The 20764-nt window shown below is 49.7% G+C and overlaps 1 protein-coding gene across 4 annotated transcripts in view; it reads right to left on the minus strand.

Annotated features, from left to right (window-relative positions):
* Positions 1-20764, minus strand: part of FLNC (filamin C) — a 122687-nt gene that overhangs the window by 50977 nt on the left and 50946 nt on the right. For 2 of the 4 annotated variants that reach the window (XM_081022571.1, XM_081022570.1), the window contains exons 9-21: positions 19805-19930; positions 15042-15179; positions 13979-14105; positions 11239-11375; positions 10199-10392; positions 9713-9826; positions 8353-8496; positions 6662-6785; positions 4371-4531; positions 3538-3628; positions 2373-2542; positions 2012-2129; positions 389-651 (exon numbers count right to left, since the gene is read on the minus strand). In XM_081022571.1, coding sequence (XP_080878697.1) covers positions 389-651; positions 2012-2129; positions 2373-2542; positions 3538-3628; positions 4371-4531; positions 6662-6785; positions 8353-8496; positions 9713-9826; positions 10199-10392; positions 11239-11375; positions 13979-14105; positions 15042-15179; positions 19805-19930 — 1907 coding nt within the window. The remainder of the gene's footprint in view (positions 1-388; positions 652-2011; positions 2130-2372; positions 2543-3537; positions 3629-4370; positions 4532-6661; positions 6786-8352; positions 8497-9712; positions 9827-10198; positions 10393-11238; positions 11376-13978; positions 14106-15041; positions 15180-19804; positions 19931-20764) is intronic. The other 2 variants (XM_081022573.1, XM_081022572.1) reach the window with 1 other exon arrangement.

Raw genomic sequence — 20764 nt, forward strand, 5'->3', positions numbered from 1 at the left:
GTGCCATTAAAGTAAGACGGGGAATATGCGGGAGTAATGATTTTCAGGAGATACGGAAGGGTGTTTGCAGAATTCATACTGTTAAAACGGAAAAGGGTCTAACCATCGCAAAAGGTGTTGAAATTTCGGGAGGTTGGAGAGTTACAATGGAACGGTCTCAGTGGTGGGGTGCACTTTTTCATTCTTATTTGGTGTTTTTACATGAGTAGAATGTGTGCTTTTATTTAAAACGCATCTCTGGGTTATTTGCGGGGCATAGGAATTCGTCCATTATTTTTTCCAAAATATAGTCCGGCCCCCCACAAGGTCTGAGGGACAGTGGACCGGCCCCCTGCTGAAAAAGTCTGCTGACCCCCGATCTAGACCCCTATCTACCCTCCGTGCTCACCTTGGAGGGGTCTGGGGGCATGACGGCCTCGACAGCAAAAGGGCTGCCCGGCACCGGGTGCCCGTCATAGGTGATGTCCACTTTGTAGGGCCCTTCCTCGGGCGGCATGTATTTCACGGTGTGGATGTCGTTGGCGCTGCCCGTCTCCACCTTGCAAGGGATGGGGCGGCGGGAGGGCGAGCTGATCTTCACGTCCACCTGCCCTTGGCCCCCGGCTCCCTTCGTGTTGATGGCAAATTCCTGGTCGCGACCCACGTCCACCTCTGCGGGGAGGGCGGGAAAGAGTTGGTTGGGAGAGGGATATTAGGAAGACAAGAGGGTTTTAGCCACAAGAGAGTGGAGCACAGTGCCTTTGCAAGAACTCAGCAGCCGGGCGAGAGAAAACTTGCTAGACATGAGTTGCTACGTTTACAAGGAGTGCCAACTTGGCCCCATGACTGTGGCTGCCATGCAGCGTGAAAGGCCCTGGCACTGAAATTTGTGAGTGCCCGGTTCCTTTCATGGGGAATTTTGTGGGTGCTCGGGCACCCAGGGCCCCAGGGAGTTAGCACCTATGCCAGGCAGCTCAACCCAATGCATAATTATAATAATATATCATAATTTTAATTTATTATTTGTACCCTGGGTTTCCCCAGCCACTCTGGGCAGCTTCCAACCAAATATTAAAAATACAATAGTCTGTTAAACATTAAAAGCTTCCCTAAACAGGGCTGCCTTCAGATGTCTTCTAAATGTCAGGTAGTTGTTTATCTCTTTGACTTCTGGTGGGAGGGCGTTCCACAGGGCGGGTGCCACCACCGAGAAGGCCCTCTGCCTGGTTCCCTGTAACCTCACTTCTCGCTGGGAGGGAACTGCCAAATGGCCCTCGGTGCTGGACCTCAGTGTCCAGGCTGAACAATGGGGGTGGAGACGCTCCTTCAGGTATACTGGACCGAGGCCATTTAGGGCTTTCAAGGTCAAAACCAACACTTTGAATTGTGCTCGGAAACGTACTGGGAGCCAATGTAGGTCTTTCAAGACCGGTGTTATGGGGTCTCGGTGGCCGCTCCCAGTAACCAGTCCAGCTGCCGCATTCTGGATTAGTTGCAGTTTCTGGGTCACCTTCAAAGGTAGCCCCACGTAGAGCGCATTGCAGTAGTCCAAGCGGGAGATAACCAGAGCATGCACTACTCTGGCGAGACAGTCCGCGGGCAGGTAGGGTCTCATCCTGTGTACCAGATGGAGCTGGCAGAAAGCTGCCCTGGACACAGAATTGACCTGCGCCTCCATGGACAGCTGTGAGTCCAAAATGGACTGTTTACATAACAGTAAACCCCTCTGATACCAGCGAGCCTTAATCCCAAATATATAAGACTGAAATGGTCATATGAGCTTTAGATGAGTATTTTATCTCCCCTGTTTTTCTGAACCCTACATATTTCCCAGATCAGCTGTGTAGGAAAAGGCGGGGGGGTAGACTTCAAGGTCAAAGGGGAGGATCCTAAACTTTATTTAAGATTTTCCAGCATTGGCAGTCAAGTCACACTGGAGTGCCAATCACCCTGTAGGGCAGAGACCAGCCTCCCCAAGCCGAAGCTGGCCCTTGCTGGTCCCTGCCCCCCTTGACCCCTTGGCCCCACTTACTGTTGTTGAGCCCTTGCACTTTGACCTTGCTGAGGTCGAGGGGCGGCGCCACGTTCACCGGGAAGGGGCTCTTGGGAATGGGGTCCCCGCCGTACGTCACGGTCACCGCCATGTTGCCCTAAGTCGCCGGAGAGAAGAGATCAGCATCAGACACGCAAAAGGATACAGGATGGGGCCTGGATTCGCCTTCCCCAGCGTGGTGGTTGGCATTGCCAACTCGGGACACAGCCAAACGGCGGAACTCCCTGCCACATGAGACACCAACTTGGGTGGCTTCGAAAGAGAGGCTCTCGATGGCTGCTAGACACCATGGCTGGGGAGCGCGCTGGACAGAGGGCGGGGGGCACGCGGTCCTACTCACCTGTTGCACGGCCGTGTACTTGACGGTGTAAGAGTAGTCATGGTTGTCGATGATCTCAAAGTCCCGCACAACCTCTCCCTTGGTGGCGCCGGCAAAGTGGACGTCCAGCTTGGCTTTGCCAGCCCCCTTGGTGAAGACCGTGAAGTGGGTGGGCTTCCCGACCTCCACACCTGAGAAAGAAAGACCCTCAGTCCTCTGGCGCCAGAGCTTCCCCCCTTGCAGGAAACCAAGGAGAGCGGGCCCCCCCATAGCTTCTCTGCTGAGCCTGCAGCTTCCTGAACTGAGGATTAAGGCCATGGCTGTGACCCTCCCCACCAAAGACCACCCCATAGGACCTTCTCGACTGCAGTATCTGGCTGCAGAGAGACAAGGGTACCTATGTCATGCATGCTTTAGTTGAGATTCCCGCATTGCAGGGGGTTGGACTAGATGGCCCCTACGAGCTCTACAATTCTGTTTTTACATTTTATTAAATTCCTGCAAATTCCAATACATAAGGTCAGTGAGAAGGAGGAGGATTGGTTTGAGAAGATATTGAATTATTTAAGGTAGTCTGTATGGGACTATAAAGGGACCCTGACCATTAGGTCCAGTCATGACCGACTCTGGGGTTGTCGCAATCGTCTCGCTTTATTGGCAGTCATGTGGCCAGCATGACTAAGCCGCTTCTGGTGAACCAGAGCAGCGCACAGAAACACCGTTGACCTTCCCGCTGGAGGTCTATTTATCTACTTGCACTTTACCTATTTATCTACTTGCACTTTGACGTGCTTTCGAACTGCTAGGTTGGCAGGAGCAGGGACCGAGCAACGGGAGCTCACCCCATCGCGGGGATTCGAACCGCCGACCTTCTGATAGGCAAGCCCTAGGCTCTGTGGTTTAACCCACAGCGCCACCCGCGTCCCCTGTATGGAAGTATATTGTATTTAAAAATGGGGTATCAGAGTTTTTAGGGGGCTAACCAGGCTGGGATAGCAGGCTTGTTGGGTTTTGAATGTTTTATGTAGATTTTCAATTTCATTGTTCTGCATGGGACAATGACAATAAAGATATCGTATTGTCCCTGGTCCCCATGACATCTCTAGGCTGGGCTGCACTCTCGCAGGCGATCTTTTGGGGTGGGACTCCCCCTCTGCCCCCCCACCTCTCCTTGGCCGCTGCTCACCTGTCCGGCTGAGTCCAGGCCCTTCTGCCTTCACCTTGGTGGCATCGTGAGATGGGTCCACCTTGATGTGGAAAGGGCTGATGGGGATCTCCTGGAAAAGGAAAGAAACAGGATGAGCAAAGATCACATCTCTCCCCCGCAAGATCATGCGCTCTATCTACCCTTTGGCCTCTGGTGGCAGGAACAGGCAGAGATGCCCCCTCTCTCCTTCCAGGTATCCCCCACACACACCTATCTTCAGAAAAAAGGGGTGTCCGGCGCTTAAGATTGCCCAGGTGCTGAAGAGAGGATTCTGGGGTGGCCTGTGTCCCCATAATCAGTGCGGGATTTATGTAGAAGCTAAGCAAGCTATAGCTTAGGGCCCCACTCTCTTGGGGGACCCAAAAAAATTAAAGGAAAATGGGTGAGTGGTAAAACACCCTTACAAATTCCCTCCACCAGTGCTCGTCATCTTTATTACTTTAAGGTTCTTATTTGCATTGCAATTCATGTGTCAGTACCTTACTTCTTTTATTATAAGAGAATAACCTAAGGCCCGGGGGCCGGATCTGGCTCAATCGCCTTCTAAATCTGGCACACGGACAGTCTGGGAATCAGTGTGTTTATACATGAGTAGAAGGTGTCCATTTATTTAAAATGCACCTCTGGGTTATTTGTGGGGCATAGGAATTCGTTCATTTCTTTTTTTCAAAATATAGTCCGCCGTCCGCCCCCCAAGGTCTGAGGGACAGTGGACAGGCCCCCTGCTGAAAAAGTTTGCTGACCCCTGCTCTAAGCCTACCAGGGATTCCACCTGGAATTAAGCCCCCCTCGCCCATTTCACTTCCTTTTACCTGGTTGGCGAAGAGCACCATGATGGTGTAGCGCCCAGGACCGGGTGGGGTGTATTTGACGGTGAAGGTGTCGTTGTCATTCTTGATGATGTCAAAGTCGATGTCGGCTTCCACCGGTCCCACAACGCCGGGGGCACATTTTATACCGATGCTCACGTCCCCTGCAAAGACAGCCAAGGAGGCGCATGACAAATGAGATGCGCCAAAGGCGGCCGAGGGCCGAACTCTGGTCTGCACCCAGGGGTGCTGGTCCCAAATGGTCAAGGGTGGCCAGACCCTACAGAAACCGTCTCCCTAAGCCCCACCCTTGTTCCCCCTGCTGCCCAAAATCCTATGATTCCATTATTCTACCTTCATTGTATTATTATTGTCATTATTATTACAGTCGTATATCGGCTCCCAAACGCCTTGGGAGTTGAACGTTCCGGCTCCCGAACGTTCGAAAACCGGAAGTGAGTGTTCTGGTTTTTGAACGTTTTTCTGGAAGCCGAACGTCCGGCGCGGCTTCAGCTGTTGTTTCCGGTGCACCTGAAATCAATCGGAAGCTACGCCTTGGTTTCCAAACATTTCAGATTTCAGGAACAGATTCTGTTTGACTTCAGAGGTACATCTGTACAGTGGTACCTTTGGTTGCGGATGGGACCCGTTCCAGAGCTCCCATAGGGTCCCAAGGTTTCCGGAACCGTGGGGACCGCTTCTGCGCATGCGCATGGCCTGGTAGAACGCCTCTGCGCATGCCGAGCGGACGAAACACTTCTGGGTTTGCCTCTTTCGCAACCCAAAGTTTACATTACCTGAGGGTAACATAAGCCGAGGTGCTACTGTTTTTAGGACCTACCTTACATTTGCGATTGGAAGTTGTTTTTAATACTGTGTTTTAAAGTTGACCAGGACGCAGGTGGCGCTGTGGGTTAAATCACAGAACCTAGGACTTGCTGATCAGAAGGTCAGCGGTTCGAATCCCCGTGACAGGGTGAGCTCCCATTGCTCGGTCCCAGCTCCTGCCAACCTAGCAGTTCGAAAGCACGTCAAAGTGCAAGTAGATAAATAGGTACCGCTCCGGCGGGAAGGTAAACGGCGCTTCCGTGCACTGCTCTGGTTCGCAAGAAGCGGCTTAGTCATGCTGGCCACATGACCCGGAAAAACTGTCTGCGGACAAACACCGGCTCCCTCAGCCAGTAAAGCGAGATGAGCGCCGCAACCCCAGAGTCGTTCGCAACTGGACCTAATGGTCAGGGGTCCCTTTACCTTTACCTTTAAAGTTGTGACCCTGCTGCAAGACCTTAGGCTTAAGGGCAGGTAATAGATAAATTAATATTAATCAGTGCTTTTTTTCTTTAAAAACAATGTTTAGGGGTACTCTCATTTTCCTAAAGATAAAGGGACCCCTGACCATTAGGTCCAGTCGCGGCCAACTCTGGGGTTGCGGTGCTCATCTCGCTTTACTAGCCGAGGGAGCCAGTGTACAGCTTCCAGGTCATGTGGCCAGCAGGACTAAGCCGCTTCTGGCGAACCAGAGCAGCGCACGGAAACGCCGTTTACCTTCCCGCCAGAGCGGTACCTATTTATCTATTTGCACTTTCTGGCGTGCTTTCGAACTGCTAGGTTGGCAGGAGCTGGGGCCGAGCAACGGGAGCTCACCCCGCCGCGGGGATTCGAATCGCCGACCTTCTGATTGGCAAGTCCTAGGCTCTGTGGTTTAACCCACAGCGCTACCCGCGTCCCCTCATTTTCCTACTCATATTGAAATACTGCTTCTCAGCGAGGCCAAACTTAGGTTCACAACATGTTTAGGGGTATGTGTACCCCTGCATACCCCCAGAAATAAGCAGTGATATTGATATTAAATCATAACAACAGCAACGCAACCCTTCTTGAAATCCGAACAAAGCCCCAGAGAATAGTGGAACAGGCTCCCTCAGGACTCTCCTTCCCTTAGAGGTTTTTAAGCAGAGGTTGGACGGCTGTCTGTCATGGATGTTTTAGCCATCCATGCAGGTTGGACTAGATGACCCCTGGGGTCCCGAACTCTAAGATTTGATTATTCTAACAGCTGATGGGGACCAGATGACCCCCTAAGGCAGGACGACCCAGAAGAACCTCCTGGAAACTAACCAGCTGAGGTCCTGGATCGAGCCCTCCCAGATTCCTGGAACACATTCCCTGCCCTTAGACTTCAGAGAAATACTGCCAGCCCGTGTTGACAATATTGGGCTAGGCTGACCAATGGCTCTGACCCCGGATCAAAGCAGCTTCCTTTTGAGTCATGACACTCCTCTGAGGATCCTGACCTTGCCCTGCCTCGCTGCAGTCCACCGTGAAGTACGTGGGCTCGTTGGCCTTCAGACCTGTCTTCTCCACGCCGGGGCCGTAGACTTTGACTTTGTCGGGGTGGCTGCCTTCGCCGACGGCCACCTGCGGGGGAAAAAGAGAGAGGATTAACGCGAAAGGTTTAGGAGAGTGGTGTGACTTCCTGTACAGACGGGAAGTGAAGGACAGTCTTGGGGGAAGTGCATCGCGCAGTTAGCTTACGGAACTCGCTGCCACTAGATGTGGCGGCGGCAGCAAGATTAGGGAGCGTTTGAAGATAATTAGGCTAACATGTGGGAAATGAGAATTTGACCGGTTGCTACTCGCCACCAGAGCTCAGTGGTGCCTCCATGGTCAGGGGCAGGTACTGGGTCAGTCAACAGTGGAAGTTATTATAACACCAGTACAGATAGCAAAAATGTACAAAACCAGGTCAAACCTATGTTGGAAATGTAAAGAAAAGGAAGGGACTTTTTATCATATGTGGTGGGAATGTAGAGAAATTTTTAAAAATTGGGAAATGATATATAATGAATTGAAAAAAATGTTTAAAATGACATTTGTAAAAAAAACCAGAAGTATTTTTGTTCGGGATTGTGGGACCTGCCAAGGAAAACAAAGAACTTATTTATGTGTGCAACAACAGCAGCAAGAGTCTTGATAGCACAAGGATGGAAGAATGAGGAAACGCCGACAAAAGAACAGCGGCAAGATAAATTGACGAACTACGCAGAATTGGTTAAACTGACATACAAACTGCGAGACAAGGACAACTGTGACTTCAAAGAAGAATGGGAACTTTTCACAAATTAATTAAAAAGACAACAAAATGAGTTGGACTCCTTGGCAGGTTTTGAATAAACATACACAAATTCATTGACTGATAACATGGTAGGCAGATAATGTAAGGATCTGTATAATTTTTTAACATGCAGAGAATAATACGTGCTGAGAAATCAGAGAGGAGGAGCTGAGGGAAGTCTCTGGGGGAGGAGAGGGAGGGTTTGGGGGAGAGGGAAAAGGGGAGAAAATAATGAAAATAATGAATATGATATGTTTTGATATGTTGTTATGTTGAAATTGCTAATAAAAACATATATATATAATTCATGGAGCAGGAATTACCCCCACGGTCTCTGCTTTGGCACCGGGCAATGCCCCCTCTCTGTCTCTGGGGTGTGTCGTCCCCCCCCCGAAGACGGAGTGATTGACGGAGGAAGAAGGAGATTGACAAGTAGGAAGGTGCGCAGAGGAGGGCAACCCAGATGATCAAAGGTCTGGAAACCATGCCGGATGAGGAACGGTCGAAGGAGCCGTGTACGTTTAACCCGGAGACCGAGAGGAGAGCCATCTTCAAATATCTGAAGGGCTGTCCCATCGAAAGTAAAGCAAGTTTGTTTTTCTGCTGCTCCGGAGGGTAGGACTCGAACCCGAGGCTTCAAGTTGCAAGGAAGGAGATTACAGCTAAGCATTAAGGAAGAACTTTCTGGCCGTAAGCGCTGCCCGACAGTGGTCTTCCTCGAGAGGTGCTGGAATCTCCTTCCTTGGAAGTTTTTAAGCAGAATCACTTTCCAGGGGTTCTTGAGCTGCGATTCCCGCGTTGCAAAGCGGGGTTGGACTAGATGACCCCTGGGGTCCCTTCCAACAATTCTCTGTCGAAACCCACACTCACCCGGAAGGGGCTCTTGGGAACGTTGACTCCTCCCCAGCTGATGATGATGGTGTGCTTGATGGCCTTCGTGGGGACGTAGACACAGGAGAAAGTGCCGTCGCCATTGTCCTTGATTTTGATGTCAATGGGGACACCTTCTGCATCCTGGAAAGAAAAGGCGTCTCGTGTAAACAGCAGGCTGCTGGGTTCTCTCTCTCTGCCACCCTCTGGAGCAGCAAAGAAATGACTCTGGAAGTCTCATATGCAGAAATGGCAAGGCTAACCAAGGGACCCCTGACCATTAGGTCCAGTCATGGACAACTCTGGGGTTGCGGCGCTCATCTCGCTTTATTGGCCAAGGAAGCCGGTGTACAGCTTCCGGGTCATGTGGCCAGCATGGCGAACCAGAGCAGCGCACGGAAACGCCGTTTACCTTCCCGCCAGAGCAGTACCTATTTATCTACTTGCACTTTGACGTGCTTTCGAACTGCTAGGTTGGCAGGAGCAGGGACCGAGCAACGGGAGCTCACCCCATCGCGGGGATTCGAACCGCCGACCTTCTGATTGGCAAGTCCTAGGCTCTGTGGCTTAACCCACAGCGCCACCCGCATCCCTTAAGTTCAACAAAGAATGACATAATTTTATAGAATATATTAAAGAACGCTGCAAACGTTTAAAAACGTTTGCAGGGTCGATACAGCACTCGTGCTTTAAAACGATAAAGGATAAAACTGAAGCGTAATAATTTTAGATAAAGGTAATTAGATGCACTTTAAAAAAGGAAGATAAATTTTGGAAGCCAAGGGGGGGGTGAAGTTTGGGGTTTCAGGGAACCCCATAAAGGTACTGATATGAATTATGGCTTAATGTAAAAAAGTATGTTTGTGTGTGTGCAAAAAATTGTTTTCTTTTTGAAACTTCGAAAATAAAATTGAAGAAAGAAAAGAAATTATGCTGGAAGTCGTCCACATTTTTCCCCACCTTTCGAAATCAGTATTGTGTCCCAAATCCTGAGCCCATCTTATCATAACACTTTTTACCTCTTCGTCCTTTGTATTCCACTCTAATAATATCTTATACATTTTTGACAGTATTTTTCTTTTATTCTGCCTCAATTTTTGATTTACTACTTGCAAATCCATTACTTTTAACATCCTCTCTAAACAAATCTTGCAAGTGGTGATACTGCAAGCAGTCAGTTAATTTCCCTCTCAACTCTTCAAATGTTTTCAGCTTTAATTTACCATCCATTTCTACTAACAATTCTAATTATGCTGGAAATCAGGGACCAAAGTCGGTTCAGGAAATAGCATCCCAGAGTGACCAGCTTTGCAAAAACAAAACACAGAAGAGGAGTCAGTACACCTGGCTTGCCACTTACCTGGGCGTAGATCTTGAGTTCTGCTTTCCCTGCCCCTCTGGCGTCGATGGTGAACTCTGCCGGCTTGTTCACAATGCAGCCGACCGGCTCCAGCCCCGGACCGAAAGCTTTTACCTGGTGCAAAGAGGCAGAGGAGGGAGTTAGGGGAGCTGGGAGCAACCTCAGGGCGCTGTTTGACAACCATCAGGCGTCTACACCTCCTACAAAAGGTTGCAGTAAATGCTTTGAATACCAGTTGCTGGAAACCGCAGGACGGGAGGGGGGGTCTTGTGTTCGAATCCTGTTTGGCTAGTATGAGATCAGGAAGCTAGGACTGGGGAGGGCGGGCATTGGCCTGGCCACGAAGGCTCCCCTGATTACGCCTTCCATCCAGGTTCTGATCCACAAGGAATCTCGCAGGGAACCAAAGAACGTGATAGCGATTGGCATGGACGGTGGCCGGGCGAGGCAGTTTACCTCTGACTGGCCTGCCTGGGGAGCGCCTACCTTCTCCGGGAAGTACTCGTTGGTGGCAGGCAGGATGTGGGCGATGAAGGGGCTGTCCTTGATGTCCTCATCGTCGCAGATCACGTGCACGGCGTACTCACCCGGCTCGGTCGGCCAGTAGCGGACATCGCAAGAGCCGTCGCCCTTGTCGTCGCATTCGATCTTGGCCTGAGAGGGACCCTCAATGGAGAAGCCTGCAGGGAAGGAGAGAGAGAGGGCAGGTTAGGCTGAGAGCAGATCACCAAGCCACGGTTTCCTGGACTGTCCGCAACCCACATCACTGTAGCACACTGAAAAGAAAGATTGAAAGAAACATCCCGGATTTTGGTTTGATGAGGCCCTCAGCTACTGAAGGTAATGGGGCCCTTTATATGTCCAGCTGCCCTTTGCCAACAACAAATGGTCGCTGTTTTAGGGTTGAATAGGGATGCAGGTGGCTCTGTGGGTTAAACCACTGAGCCTCTTAGACTTGCCGATCGGAAGGTCGGCGGTTCGAAACCCTGTGATGCGGTGAGCTCCTGTTGCTTTGTCCCAGTTCCTGCCCGCCTAGCAGTTCGAAAGCACGTCAAAGTGCAAGTAGATAAATAGGTACCGCTCCGGCGGGAAGGTAAACGGCGTTTCCGTGCGCTGCTCTGGTTCGCCAGAAGCGGCTTAGTCCTGCTGGCCACATGACCCGGAAGCTGTACGCCAGCTCCCTCGGCCAGTAAAGCGAGATGAGCGCCGCAACCCCAGAGTCGGCCACGACTGGACCTAATGGTCAGGGGTTCCTTTACCTTTACCTTTACAGTTTTGTAACATGCAGAAAATAACATATGTTGATAAACCAGAGAGAGGAGCTGAGGGAAGTCGGGGGGGAGGGGGGGTTATGTTTTGGGGGAGGAGGGAGGGGAAAAATAGGGAGGGGGAGTTAAGGATGATATGTTTTTTGATAAAATGTTATGTTGAAATTACTAATAAAAAAATTAACAAAACAAAACTGAGAAATGCCTCCCCCCCCAACCGCATCCAGCCCAAGCCACCTTGCCCCCGCTGTGACTTACCAAGGGTGCCCACTTCTGTGCCAATTGCCTCAACAACGAAATCTGCCGACTTGCCCACCACGCCAGTCTCCAAGCCAGGGCCCCAGGCCCTGACCTTCTGCACTCCAGCCTCTGGGCCCACCAGCACCTCAAAGGGACTGGAGGGGACGGGAAAGAAAAACAGTTAAGTCCATGCCATGGGAATGCAGAACAGAAAAAGGTACATGAGGCATATATGGTGGAACTGTTTAAACATCAAACAATTTTGGGAAACAATGCATAATGAAATGAAAAAAAATGTTTAGATATTCATTGAGGAAAACATCAGAAGGTGAAGGCAGTGAAGGTCCTGTGTGAGTGTCTGGAGGCGGTTGGAGGATGGATGGCGGCTAATAGATTGAGGTTCAGTCCTGACAAGACAGAAGGACTGTTTTGGGGGGAAAGGAGGCGGGCAGGTGTGGAGGATTCCCTGGTCCTGAATGGGGCAACTGTGCGCATCCTGGGACCAGGTGCGCATCCTGGGAGTCATTCTGGACTCACAGCTGTCCATGGAGGCACAGGTCAATTCTGTGTCCAGGGCGGCTGTTTACCAGCTCCATCTGGTACACAAGCTGAGACCCTCCCTGCCCGCAGACTGTCTCACCAGAGTGCTGCATGCCCTGGTAATCTCCCGCTTAGACTACTGCAATGCGCTCTACGTGGGGCTACCTTTGAAGGTGACCCGGAAACTGCAATTAATCCAGAATGTGGCAGCTAGACTGGTCTCTGGGAGCGGCCACCGAGACCACATAACACCGGTCCTGAGAGATCTGCATTGGCTCCCAGTACGTTTCCGAGCACAATTCAAAGTGTTGGTGCTGACCTTTATAGTCCTAAACGGCCTCAGTCCTGTATACCTGAAGGAGCATCTCCACCCCCATCATTCTGCCCGGACACTGAGGTCCAGCGCTGAGAACCTTCTGGCGGTTCCCTCCCTGTGGGAAGTGAGGTTACAGGGAACCAGGCAGAGGGCCTTCTCGGTAGTGGCACCCACCCTGTGGAACGCCCTCCCACCAGATGTGAAGGAAATAAGCAGCTATCCTATCTTTAAAAGACATCTGAAGGCAGCCCTGTTTAGGGAAGTTTTTAATATTTAATGCTGTATTGTTTTTAACACTCGATTGGGAGCCGCCCAGAGTGGCTGGGAAACTCAGCCAGATGGGCGGGGTATAAATAATAAATTATTATTATTATATATTCTATTGGGAATAGTGCCAGGAAGTCTAAAGGAAGAGGACAAGACATTATATTTATACGCAACAGTAACCGCAAGGCTATTGATTGTGAAAAATTGGAAAAGTGGTATAATACTGACAAAAACAGAGTAGCTTGCCAAATTATTGGTGTATTACAATATATCCAAAACAATGGGAGAAATCGGAAGGATCTCAAAAGAGAAGATAGACAAGGACTGGAAGGTGTTTAAAGGATATCTGCAAAATCATATTGAAAAATCAGAACTGTTAGAATAAATAAGTTCCGTTATAAATACTGAAATACTAAATAAGATGGATAACAACGTGTAAGAGAAAAAGAAGGAGAAAGTTGGTTTAAAAGTGTGTGAAAGAAAGTAATAGAAGTGGAAAGAAATTGCAATTGAGTAGATTGGAAGTCTAACACAAGGGTGGGGTGAGGGGTGAGGGGTGGTAGTGGGAAAAGGAAGTATGTGTGGGATTGAGTGTGGGTATGTATGAATATTTTTAAGGATTGTATGAAATGTATGTCTGTTTGTATATTCGTAATATGTATGTATTAATGTTGAATAATAATAATTTAAAAAGTCCATGCCACACCAGGATTGGGAGCCAGTCTTGCAAGCTGGAACCAGCCACACTAGAATCCACTGGGGCCCTAAAGGAAACTCAAATCGAGTCTTGTTCCATAAAAACACGTGCAAAGATTTTTCTCATTTTGCAGAATTCATAGTATTGTAGAGCTGAGCACTATCTAGTCCTCCTGGCTGTGGAGGTTTCACTAGACATTTCCCCTTTCAAGGAAATGTTGTTGTTGTTGTATACTGCCCTTCATCAAAAGATCTCAGGAATTTGTTTCAAAATGGGAGGTTTTCAAAGAATATTTGAAATATAAATATAGTAGTTTAAACTCGGTTGCAGCATTCGAGGAACTTCAGTAATAGTTGAAAGGCAGATAAAAGAATTAAGATATATTAAGAAAAAGTTTAATAATGATAAAGTGTGTACTGCCAATAAGTAATAGGAAATCGAAATATGGAACAGACAGGAGGTGGGGTCTTTAGTGTTAAGACCAATTTATGTCTCACTGTTTGTTAAGAAAATTCAGTATCTATTGTTATTCCTGTGTGTAATTTTTATTTGTGTTTTCACTTTTTTCTTTTCTTGCTATATGAAGAAGAGGAAGAGGAAGAAGAAGAAGAAGAAGAAGAAGAAGAAGAAGAAGAAGAAGAAGAAGAAGAAGATCATCTCAGGGTGAGTCACAATATAAAAAAACAAAATAAAGCACAAATAAATAGCTAGAACAGAAGCAACAAAACCATAACCCTAAGCAAACACATTATAGTACTATAGTACTAATCAGGCTGTGGAATATTAATCAGCCAAATATTTTCACATTGATGAGGATTAGAAGCTTGCTTTGAGAAAGAAAGGCAGCCGAGTTTCTCAAGAGTGTAAATTCCGCTCGCCTCTGGCACCGTTTCTGCATGCACAGGATCGTGCCCTGCCCAACACGGCGTTTTTCTTACCTTCTCGGGATGGCATAGCCGCCCCATGTGATGGACACCACGTATTTCCCGGGGACAGTCGGGTAGTACTCGCATTCGTACACCCCGTCGCCAACGTCCCGAACCTTCACCGGCTCCTCAGTGCCTTCTGCGAAAAAGGGGTGGGAGCAAAGATGTGAATGGCAGGGACACGGGAACCTGGGCATGTACAAAGTGCCCAGCCAATCGAGCGATTGGTTGGCTCGATTGGATCACATTTGCAACCCGAGCGTCCACTGTACATGTTAATATGTAAAAATCAAATAAATTTCCGTATTTTTCGCTCCATAAGAAGCACTTTTTTCTTCCTAAAAAGTAAGGGGAAATGTCTGTGCGTGTTATGGGGCGAATGCCTGCAGGTGGTGGTGGGGATCCTGCTGCAGTTGTGAGCAGAGGATCCATGGTTCCCCTTCCTTCCCTCCTCCGTGGCTCGCTTTGAAACAGCAAAGCGGCAAAGGAGCCGCTTACATGGGTGTAAGCGGCTCCTGTCTGGTTGGCTGCTTTAAAGCGAGCGTGCTCTCTTTCCCTCCCTCCTCCCCGCTCACCTCGCTGAAAAGCTCCTTCTCCACACACCCCACGCGTGCTTCTTGTCCCTTCAGTGTCTTTCCTTCCCTCCCCACTTAAAACGTGGTTACAAATCACGGATCCACATGGATCCTCAGGATTTTTGCATTGGGTCACCCCAAGTTCACCATCAGATCACGTAGCATGTCCATGGCTACAGCCTGCCCAAAAAAAACACACACATCCACTGTTTCGTGGGGCCGCAACGGCGCAAAAACATGGTTAGAAAGCACGGATCCACATGGATTCTCAGGATTTTTGCATTGGGCGAACCCAAACTCGCCGTCAAATCACATGGCCACAGCATGAACCACAAAAATCATACAGCCGCTGTTTCGTTCAGAATATTTTTTTTCTTGTTTTCCTCCTCTAAAAACTAGGTGCGTCTTATGGTCAGGTGCATCTTATGGAGCGAAAATACGGTAATCTGAAAAGAAAGGGTAGCGCCAGCCTCGATTGGGGCGGATTTCCCAGCACTTACTTGGTCCCTTGACCACGACTTTCAGCTCCCCGGTGCCAGCGCCTTTAGTGTACACCTTGAAATCAGCCACCTCCTTCACTCGCACCCCCTTGGGCTGGAGCCCACGACCCATAGCCCGGCAGGCGTTGGGGCTGCACGCTGCAGAGGAGGAGAGAAAAGGCGCAGGTTAGCAGGATCAGGCCACACAGTTCACTCTCCACGCTCCTGGCTTCGTCAGATCCGCAGCCACGCTCTCCGAGAGGGCTGGGATCCGGCAGGCAGGGCCCGCAAAGAGCGCCACACGCCTGCCACACACAAAATGTTGCCAAGGTACCCGGGGCCAGCCAAGCACTGCGCCACCGCCCAGGTGCTATGGGTAAGGGGCCACCCAAACAGACATTTCCACACCCAGGGCCGGGTCAGCTCGAAAGAGACCCTCCATGCAGCGTCTCGCGAGCAAGACAAGCAGAAGGGGCAGCAGCAGAGGAGATCCAGCCTGATTGAAGCACCAGCTAGTCCCTCCGATAAAGGGAACCCCTTTCCAGAATGCGGCAGCTAGACTGGTGACTGGGAGCGGCCGCCGAGACCATATAACACCAGTCTTGAAAGACCCGCATTGGCTCCCAGTACGTTTCCGAGCACAATTCAGAGTGTTGGTGCTGACCTTGAAAGCCCTAAACGGCCTCGGTCCAGTATACCTGAAGGAGCGTCTCCACCCTCATTGTTCAGGCCGGACGCTGAGGTCCAGCGCCGAGGGCCTTCTGGCGGTTCCCTCATTGAGAGAAGCAAAGTACAGGGAACCAGGAAGAGGGCCTTCTCGGTGGTGGCACCCGCCCTGTGGAACGCCTTCCCATCAGATGTCAATGAGATAAAAAACTACCTGACATTTAGAAAACATCTGAAGGCAGCCCTGTTCAGGGAAGTTTTTAATGTGTGACATCTTGATGTATTTTTAATTTTTGTTGGAAGCTGCCCAGAGTGGCTGCGGAAACCCAGCCAGATGGGTGGGGTACAGATAATAAATTATTATTATTATTATTATTATTATTATTTAGATGGCTCTAGCTGGAGTTTCTCAGGCATTGGGCATGGGTTTCCCTTTCTATCTTTTGTTTAAAACTGCGTAAGTCACAAGGGGTACCCTACGTCAGCTGCCTACAGCTCCGTGGGGTCATCGCTGACCCACTTTTGCAAGCGAAACTAAAAAAAACAAGCCGTTTCGGTTCAGAAAGGGGCAGCCCAAATGATCAATGGGATGCAGGAACTGGAGAAAGGTTGCAGTGTACAGGACGTATTAGCTTGTTCTAAGGAAGGGTTTGTACTAACTAACACCTGACTAATGAGGAGTTTGTCAGCAAATGGCAGAAAACCATGGCTAGAAAAGCCACCTCTATTGTCTGTTCCCCCCCCCCAAAAAAAAAACTTTATTACCTGGGTTATGAAGGCGCCCTAAAGACGTTAAAGCAAAGATGATGGGATAATGCACACAGTGACTTGCGATCTCGATCACACACAGCCTGTAGTCCGCCGGCAGTAGGAGCACAATATGGGCATGTATTTAAGTTAACACCTTGCATTAAAAACCTGGCGGTACCAAATTATCGAAAGCTTTTCACCAAAGCCAGACTAAACGTCTTTCCTTCTGCAGTGTTGGATGGCAGGTGGAGAGGAGTTCCCTACCAGGACAGACTTTGCTCGTGGGCTCAAGACATCGATTCTATAAAACATATTTTGCTGCACTGTGCAAAATATGAACAAGCCAGGGCTGAACTGATATTATCCTTGCTGATACCTTTCCCGGGAAAATCAGAGGCTCACTATGTCAGGTTCCTATTGGAAGACCGGACAAATGCCAGACCATTAGCAGTGGTGAAGTTTTTATCGGTGGTTGCAAGAACCAATGATCCCTATCTTTAAGTCTGAACAAAATGCTTGTTTAACCTGGAGGTAGGCTGTCTGAATTCTGCATTGCTTTGTAACGATTTGTTGGGTCTCTGGACCGTAATAAAGATTAATTGATTAGCTTAGAAACAAGGCGAGCAATTGGGGGCACCACAGTGGTGCATAAAAATAAACATGGAGATCGTGGGAGCGAGAAAAGGTTTCCTTCCTCTCTCATAACATCAGAACTCACAGACATCCAGTGAAGCTAAATGCTGGGAGGTTAAGGTTAAACTGCGGAACTCCTTGCCACAGCGATGGCCACCGACTTGGGAGGGCTTTAAAAGAGGACTATACAAATTCATGGAGGAAAGGGCTATCGGTGGCTCCTAGACATGCTGTCTATGCTTCTGAATTCCTAGTGAATGAAAATCGCAGAAGGGGAGAGGGGTCTTAAGTTCAGATCCTGCTCACGGGTTTCGCATTGGGGCCTCTGGTTGACCACTGTGAGAACAGCATATTGGACTAGGTGGGCCAGTGGCCTGACCCAGCAGTCTCTTTTAATGTCCTTATTATTCCCCAGAAACCCCCTTTGCAGGGAATCACAAGCGCTTAAACCACCTTCTCTTGTGCCTAATTTTGTAATCTTCCATCTTTTCCGATCCAGGACTCACCTGTAACCCAAGCACGCACCCGGGCACCCATTTCTTAACTTTTTAATCACATGCCCTTATGCTGACCGTGCTGCAATGACTCCAGAATCGGGGCCACGACCCGGTAATGGCCAGTTGGAAGATCAATGGCCTAGAGCCCTGGACCAAATTCGGGGTCCTTCTCCCCAGTTGTATCAGGCGAGCACATTTAAAAGATATTTACGGGTACGAAAGAGGGGAAAGAAGGACATTGAGGGTGGAGGGGAAGATGGAGGGGAATGAATTAGCAATGGTGGTTTAGTGCAGGAACAGCCAACCTGGTCTCCCCACGCCCCGAGGTGCTGTGGGACTCCCACCCACCTTACAAATTGTTGGCAATGCTGGCAGTGGCTGATGGAAGTCAGAGGGTAGATGTGGGCATGTTCAGGGTGGCAGGGCAGGATATATTGTTTATTAATATCCTTCCTAACTTGCACTGGCAAGTTCCTTTACTTAGCAGAGTTTACGTTCCCCTTTTATACATGCACAGCAGATAGCTGGTTGCAGGCTCGTGTGAGCCTCTCACTCTGTCTCAGATTGAATTGTACGTTCCTGGTAAGGAGCATCTCCACCCCCATCGTTCTGCCTGGACACTGAGGTCCAGCACCGAGGGCCTTCTGGTGGTTCCCTCACAGCGAGAAGCAAAGCTACAGGGAACCAGGCAGAGGGTCTTCTTGGTGGTGGCACCCGCCCTGTGGAACACCCTCCCACCAGATGTCAAAGAGAAGAACAACTATCTGACTTTTAGAAGACATCTGAAGGCAGCCCTCTTTAGGGAAGCCTTTAATGTTTAACAGACCACTGTATTTTAATATTTTGTTGGAAGCCGCCCAGAGTGGCTGGGGAAACCCAGCCAGATGGGCGGGGTATAAATAATAAATTCTATTCTATTCTGTTCTGTTCTGTTCCCTTGAATCCCTCTTAAAAGAATAAAGTCACCACAATCTTATTCAAAGATGATAAAAGAAGTTTACTCACATCAGTTCACAGTTGGATCCCTGAAGGCAGACTTAGCTGCAAATATGTACATTGGATCTACCCCATATGGGGGAATAATCCCAGTGCTTCTGCTAGCTGAGAGCTAGCAGAGCAGTCCTAGCTGAAAGCTGATCAAACAAAGAAGGAAGTCAAAAAGAGGGAGGTGTGCTGCGTGACTCTTCCTTTTGTTACCTGGACAGGTGAGGTCATGCCCACCTTCTGTCACATGCAAAAGGAAGGATGCTCCAGCCAGGAGGAACAGGAAGTTTCGACTGGCTGTACCAAACATTCCCTGGCATGTCTTCTCTAGCGTTTCAAGGAATGTTGTACTTGACTGCCTCTCATGAATCACATCCCACGGTGGATGGGTGCCCCTTAGACTGGCAGAGGAGGCGAAAGCCGCAGAGGCGCTTAGGGGAAAGGCTGCGGCTCGCAGGCGACACAGCAGCTCAAAGTGGAACATGCCGGTCCTTTGGTGCAGGCACATCTCTCAAATGCACGACCTCAAGTCCATGCCACAAGCGACAGGCACGTGGGAAAGGGGCAGCTATGGGGCAGGGCTTGGTTGGGGGCAGCACGATGCCATGCAGAACCCAAAACTCCCGAGGAAGGCACTGGGGTCAGCCTGACAGAGTTGCTGGGCTGGGACCCCCAAGCTGAGAAGGGAGGGACCCCTTGCTTGAGGGTTATGCGGAAGCTTTCTCATATCCTTCCAGATCTAACAGATCTGTATTTTTTTTAACAAAATCCAATCCCTTAACCAACATAGGCAAGATGCTTCATAATATAATTTCAAATCTCGCAGGGAAAAACCTCTTTCTTTAATTCTTTGTTTTTTTCCCTTGCCAGATGAACTTTGTTATTACTTTTTGCTATTCTTTGAAGTAACCCAACCCACTTATTGTTTGAAATAAAAATAACATTTTGAGTAGCACATTCATCTTTATATGGGGAGGCTTTCTCGCCGGGTATAGCTGGCAGTCAAAGCAGCTGAGGTCTTGCAAGGGCTTGTCTTTCACTGCCTTGCAAACCGCCTAGCAGTCTCTGTGGACGCAGGGCTGAAAACGTATGAATCTTCTCCCCCTACCCCACAAACCAAGCAACCCAACAAACGAAACAGGAGTCTGGGTGGTCGGGACACGGTGGCTCTGCCCATTCCATGCCATTGCCAGGCCATCTCATGCCAGGAAGCGCGGGCGCAAGCGAGGCTTCGCCAGGCCTGCTCTTACTAACTTGGTTTGCGCGGCTTGGGCATGGTGGGGGGTGGGATTTTCTTGGCCTTGTCGGCGGGCGGGGTGCGGACGGACTGAGGGATGATCTGGAGGGGGGAGACGCTGGGCAGAGGCGGGGGGAACGGCGCTGGAGGGTCCAAGGAGAAAGGAGAGGATGAGTTAGTGATGTTTGATGGGGTGAGGAAGCAGGGAGAGCCCCAGGCCCAGCTAGAAGCCTCCCCCCCAAAAGCAGACAGACCGCCTCAGTTTGCCCATCTGTGTAATGGGAATGCTGATCTCCTAGTCATTTACCTAAGGTAAGCATAGAGGAGCCAACTCTGGATTCAGCCCACTGGCAAGATCCAGTTCCCCACCCTGGGGGAAGCCTTGCACAGAACAGTCAGACATCTGCCTCTGAGCTTGCACAGGGTGTGTTCGCTTCCCAGGAAGGAACCACAACCTATCCCTAAATAGCCCGGATTAAGAGGGGACGAGTTTTCAAGCCTGCTAACTCGCAGGGAGACCTTGGGAAAGTCACTGTCCTTCGGACTCGGTTTGCAGATCTGTAAAATGGCCACAGCAGCCATAAGGCTCAGAAGTAGGTCCCATTTAGCTCAGTCGAATTCAGGCCCTAGCAGCCTAAGAACCGACCTCAGAGGGCTGTTGTGCGGCGATCCCAAAGAGGATACGAAACGGCAAAGGTTTTGCAGGTTAAAACACACAGTGTTGCGGGGGGGGGGGCTTGTGAGAAAATGAGGACTAAGGCTAGAGAGCAAAGCTCAGCTGTGTGCCATGGGGAATGTTCTTGTCAGGAAGCTTCTGGTGTGTCAGATTCCTGTTTTTCAGTGCAAAGAATAGAGGGGAGCTGGCTGCGAGATTCCAGACCTTTCCGCAGGCGTGCTTCCTAGGAACGTACAAAATGGACTATATTCGTGCCCAAATAGAGATTCTAACCCAGATCTCCCTGGATCCGGTTGGGATA

This window comes from Podarcis pityusensis (genome assembly GCF_964106645.2).
Source record: "Podarcis pityusensis genome assembly, chromosome: 10".
Lineage (NCBI taxonomy): Eukaryota > Metazoa > Chordata > Lepidosauria > Squamata > Lacertidae > Podarcis > Podarcis pityusensis.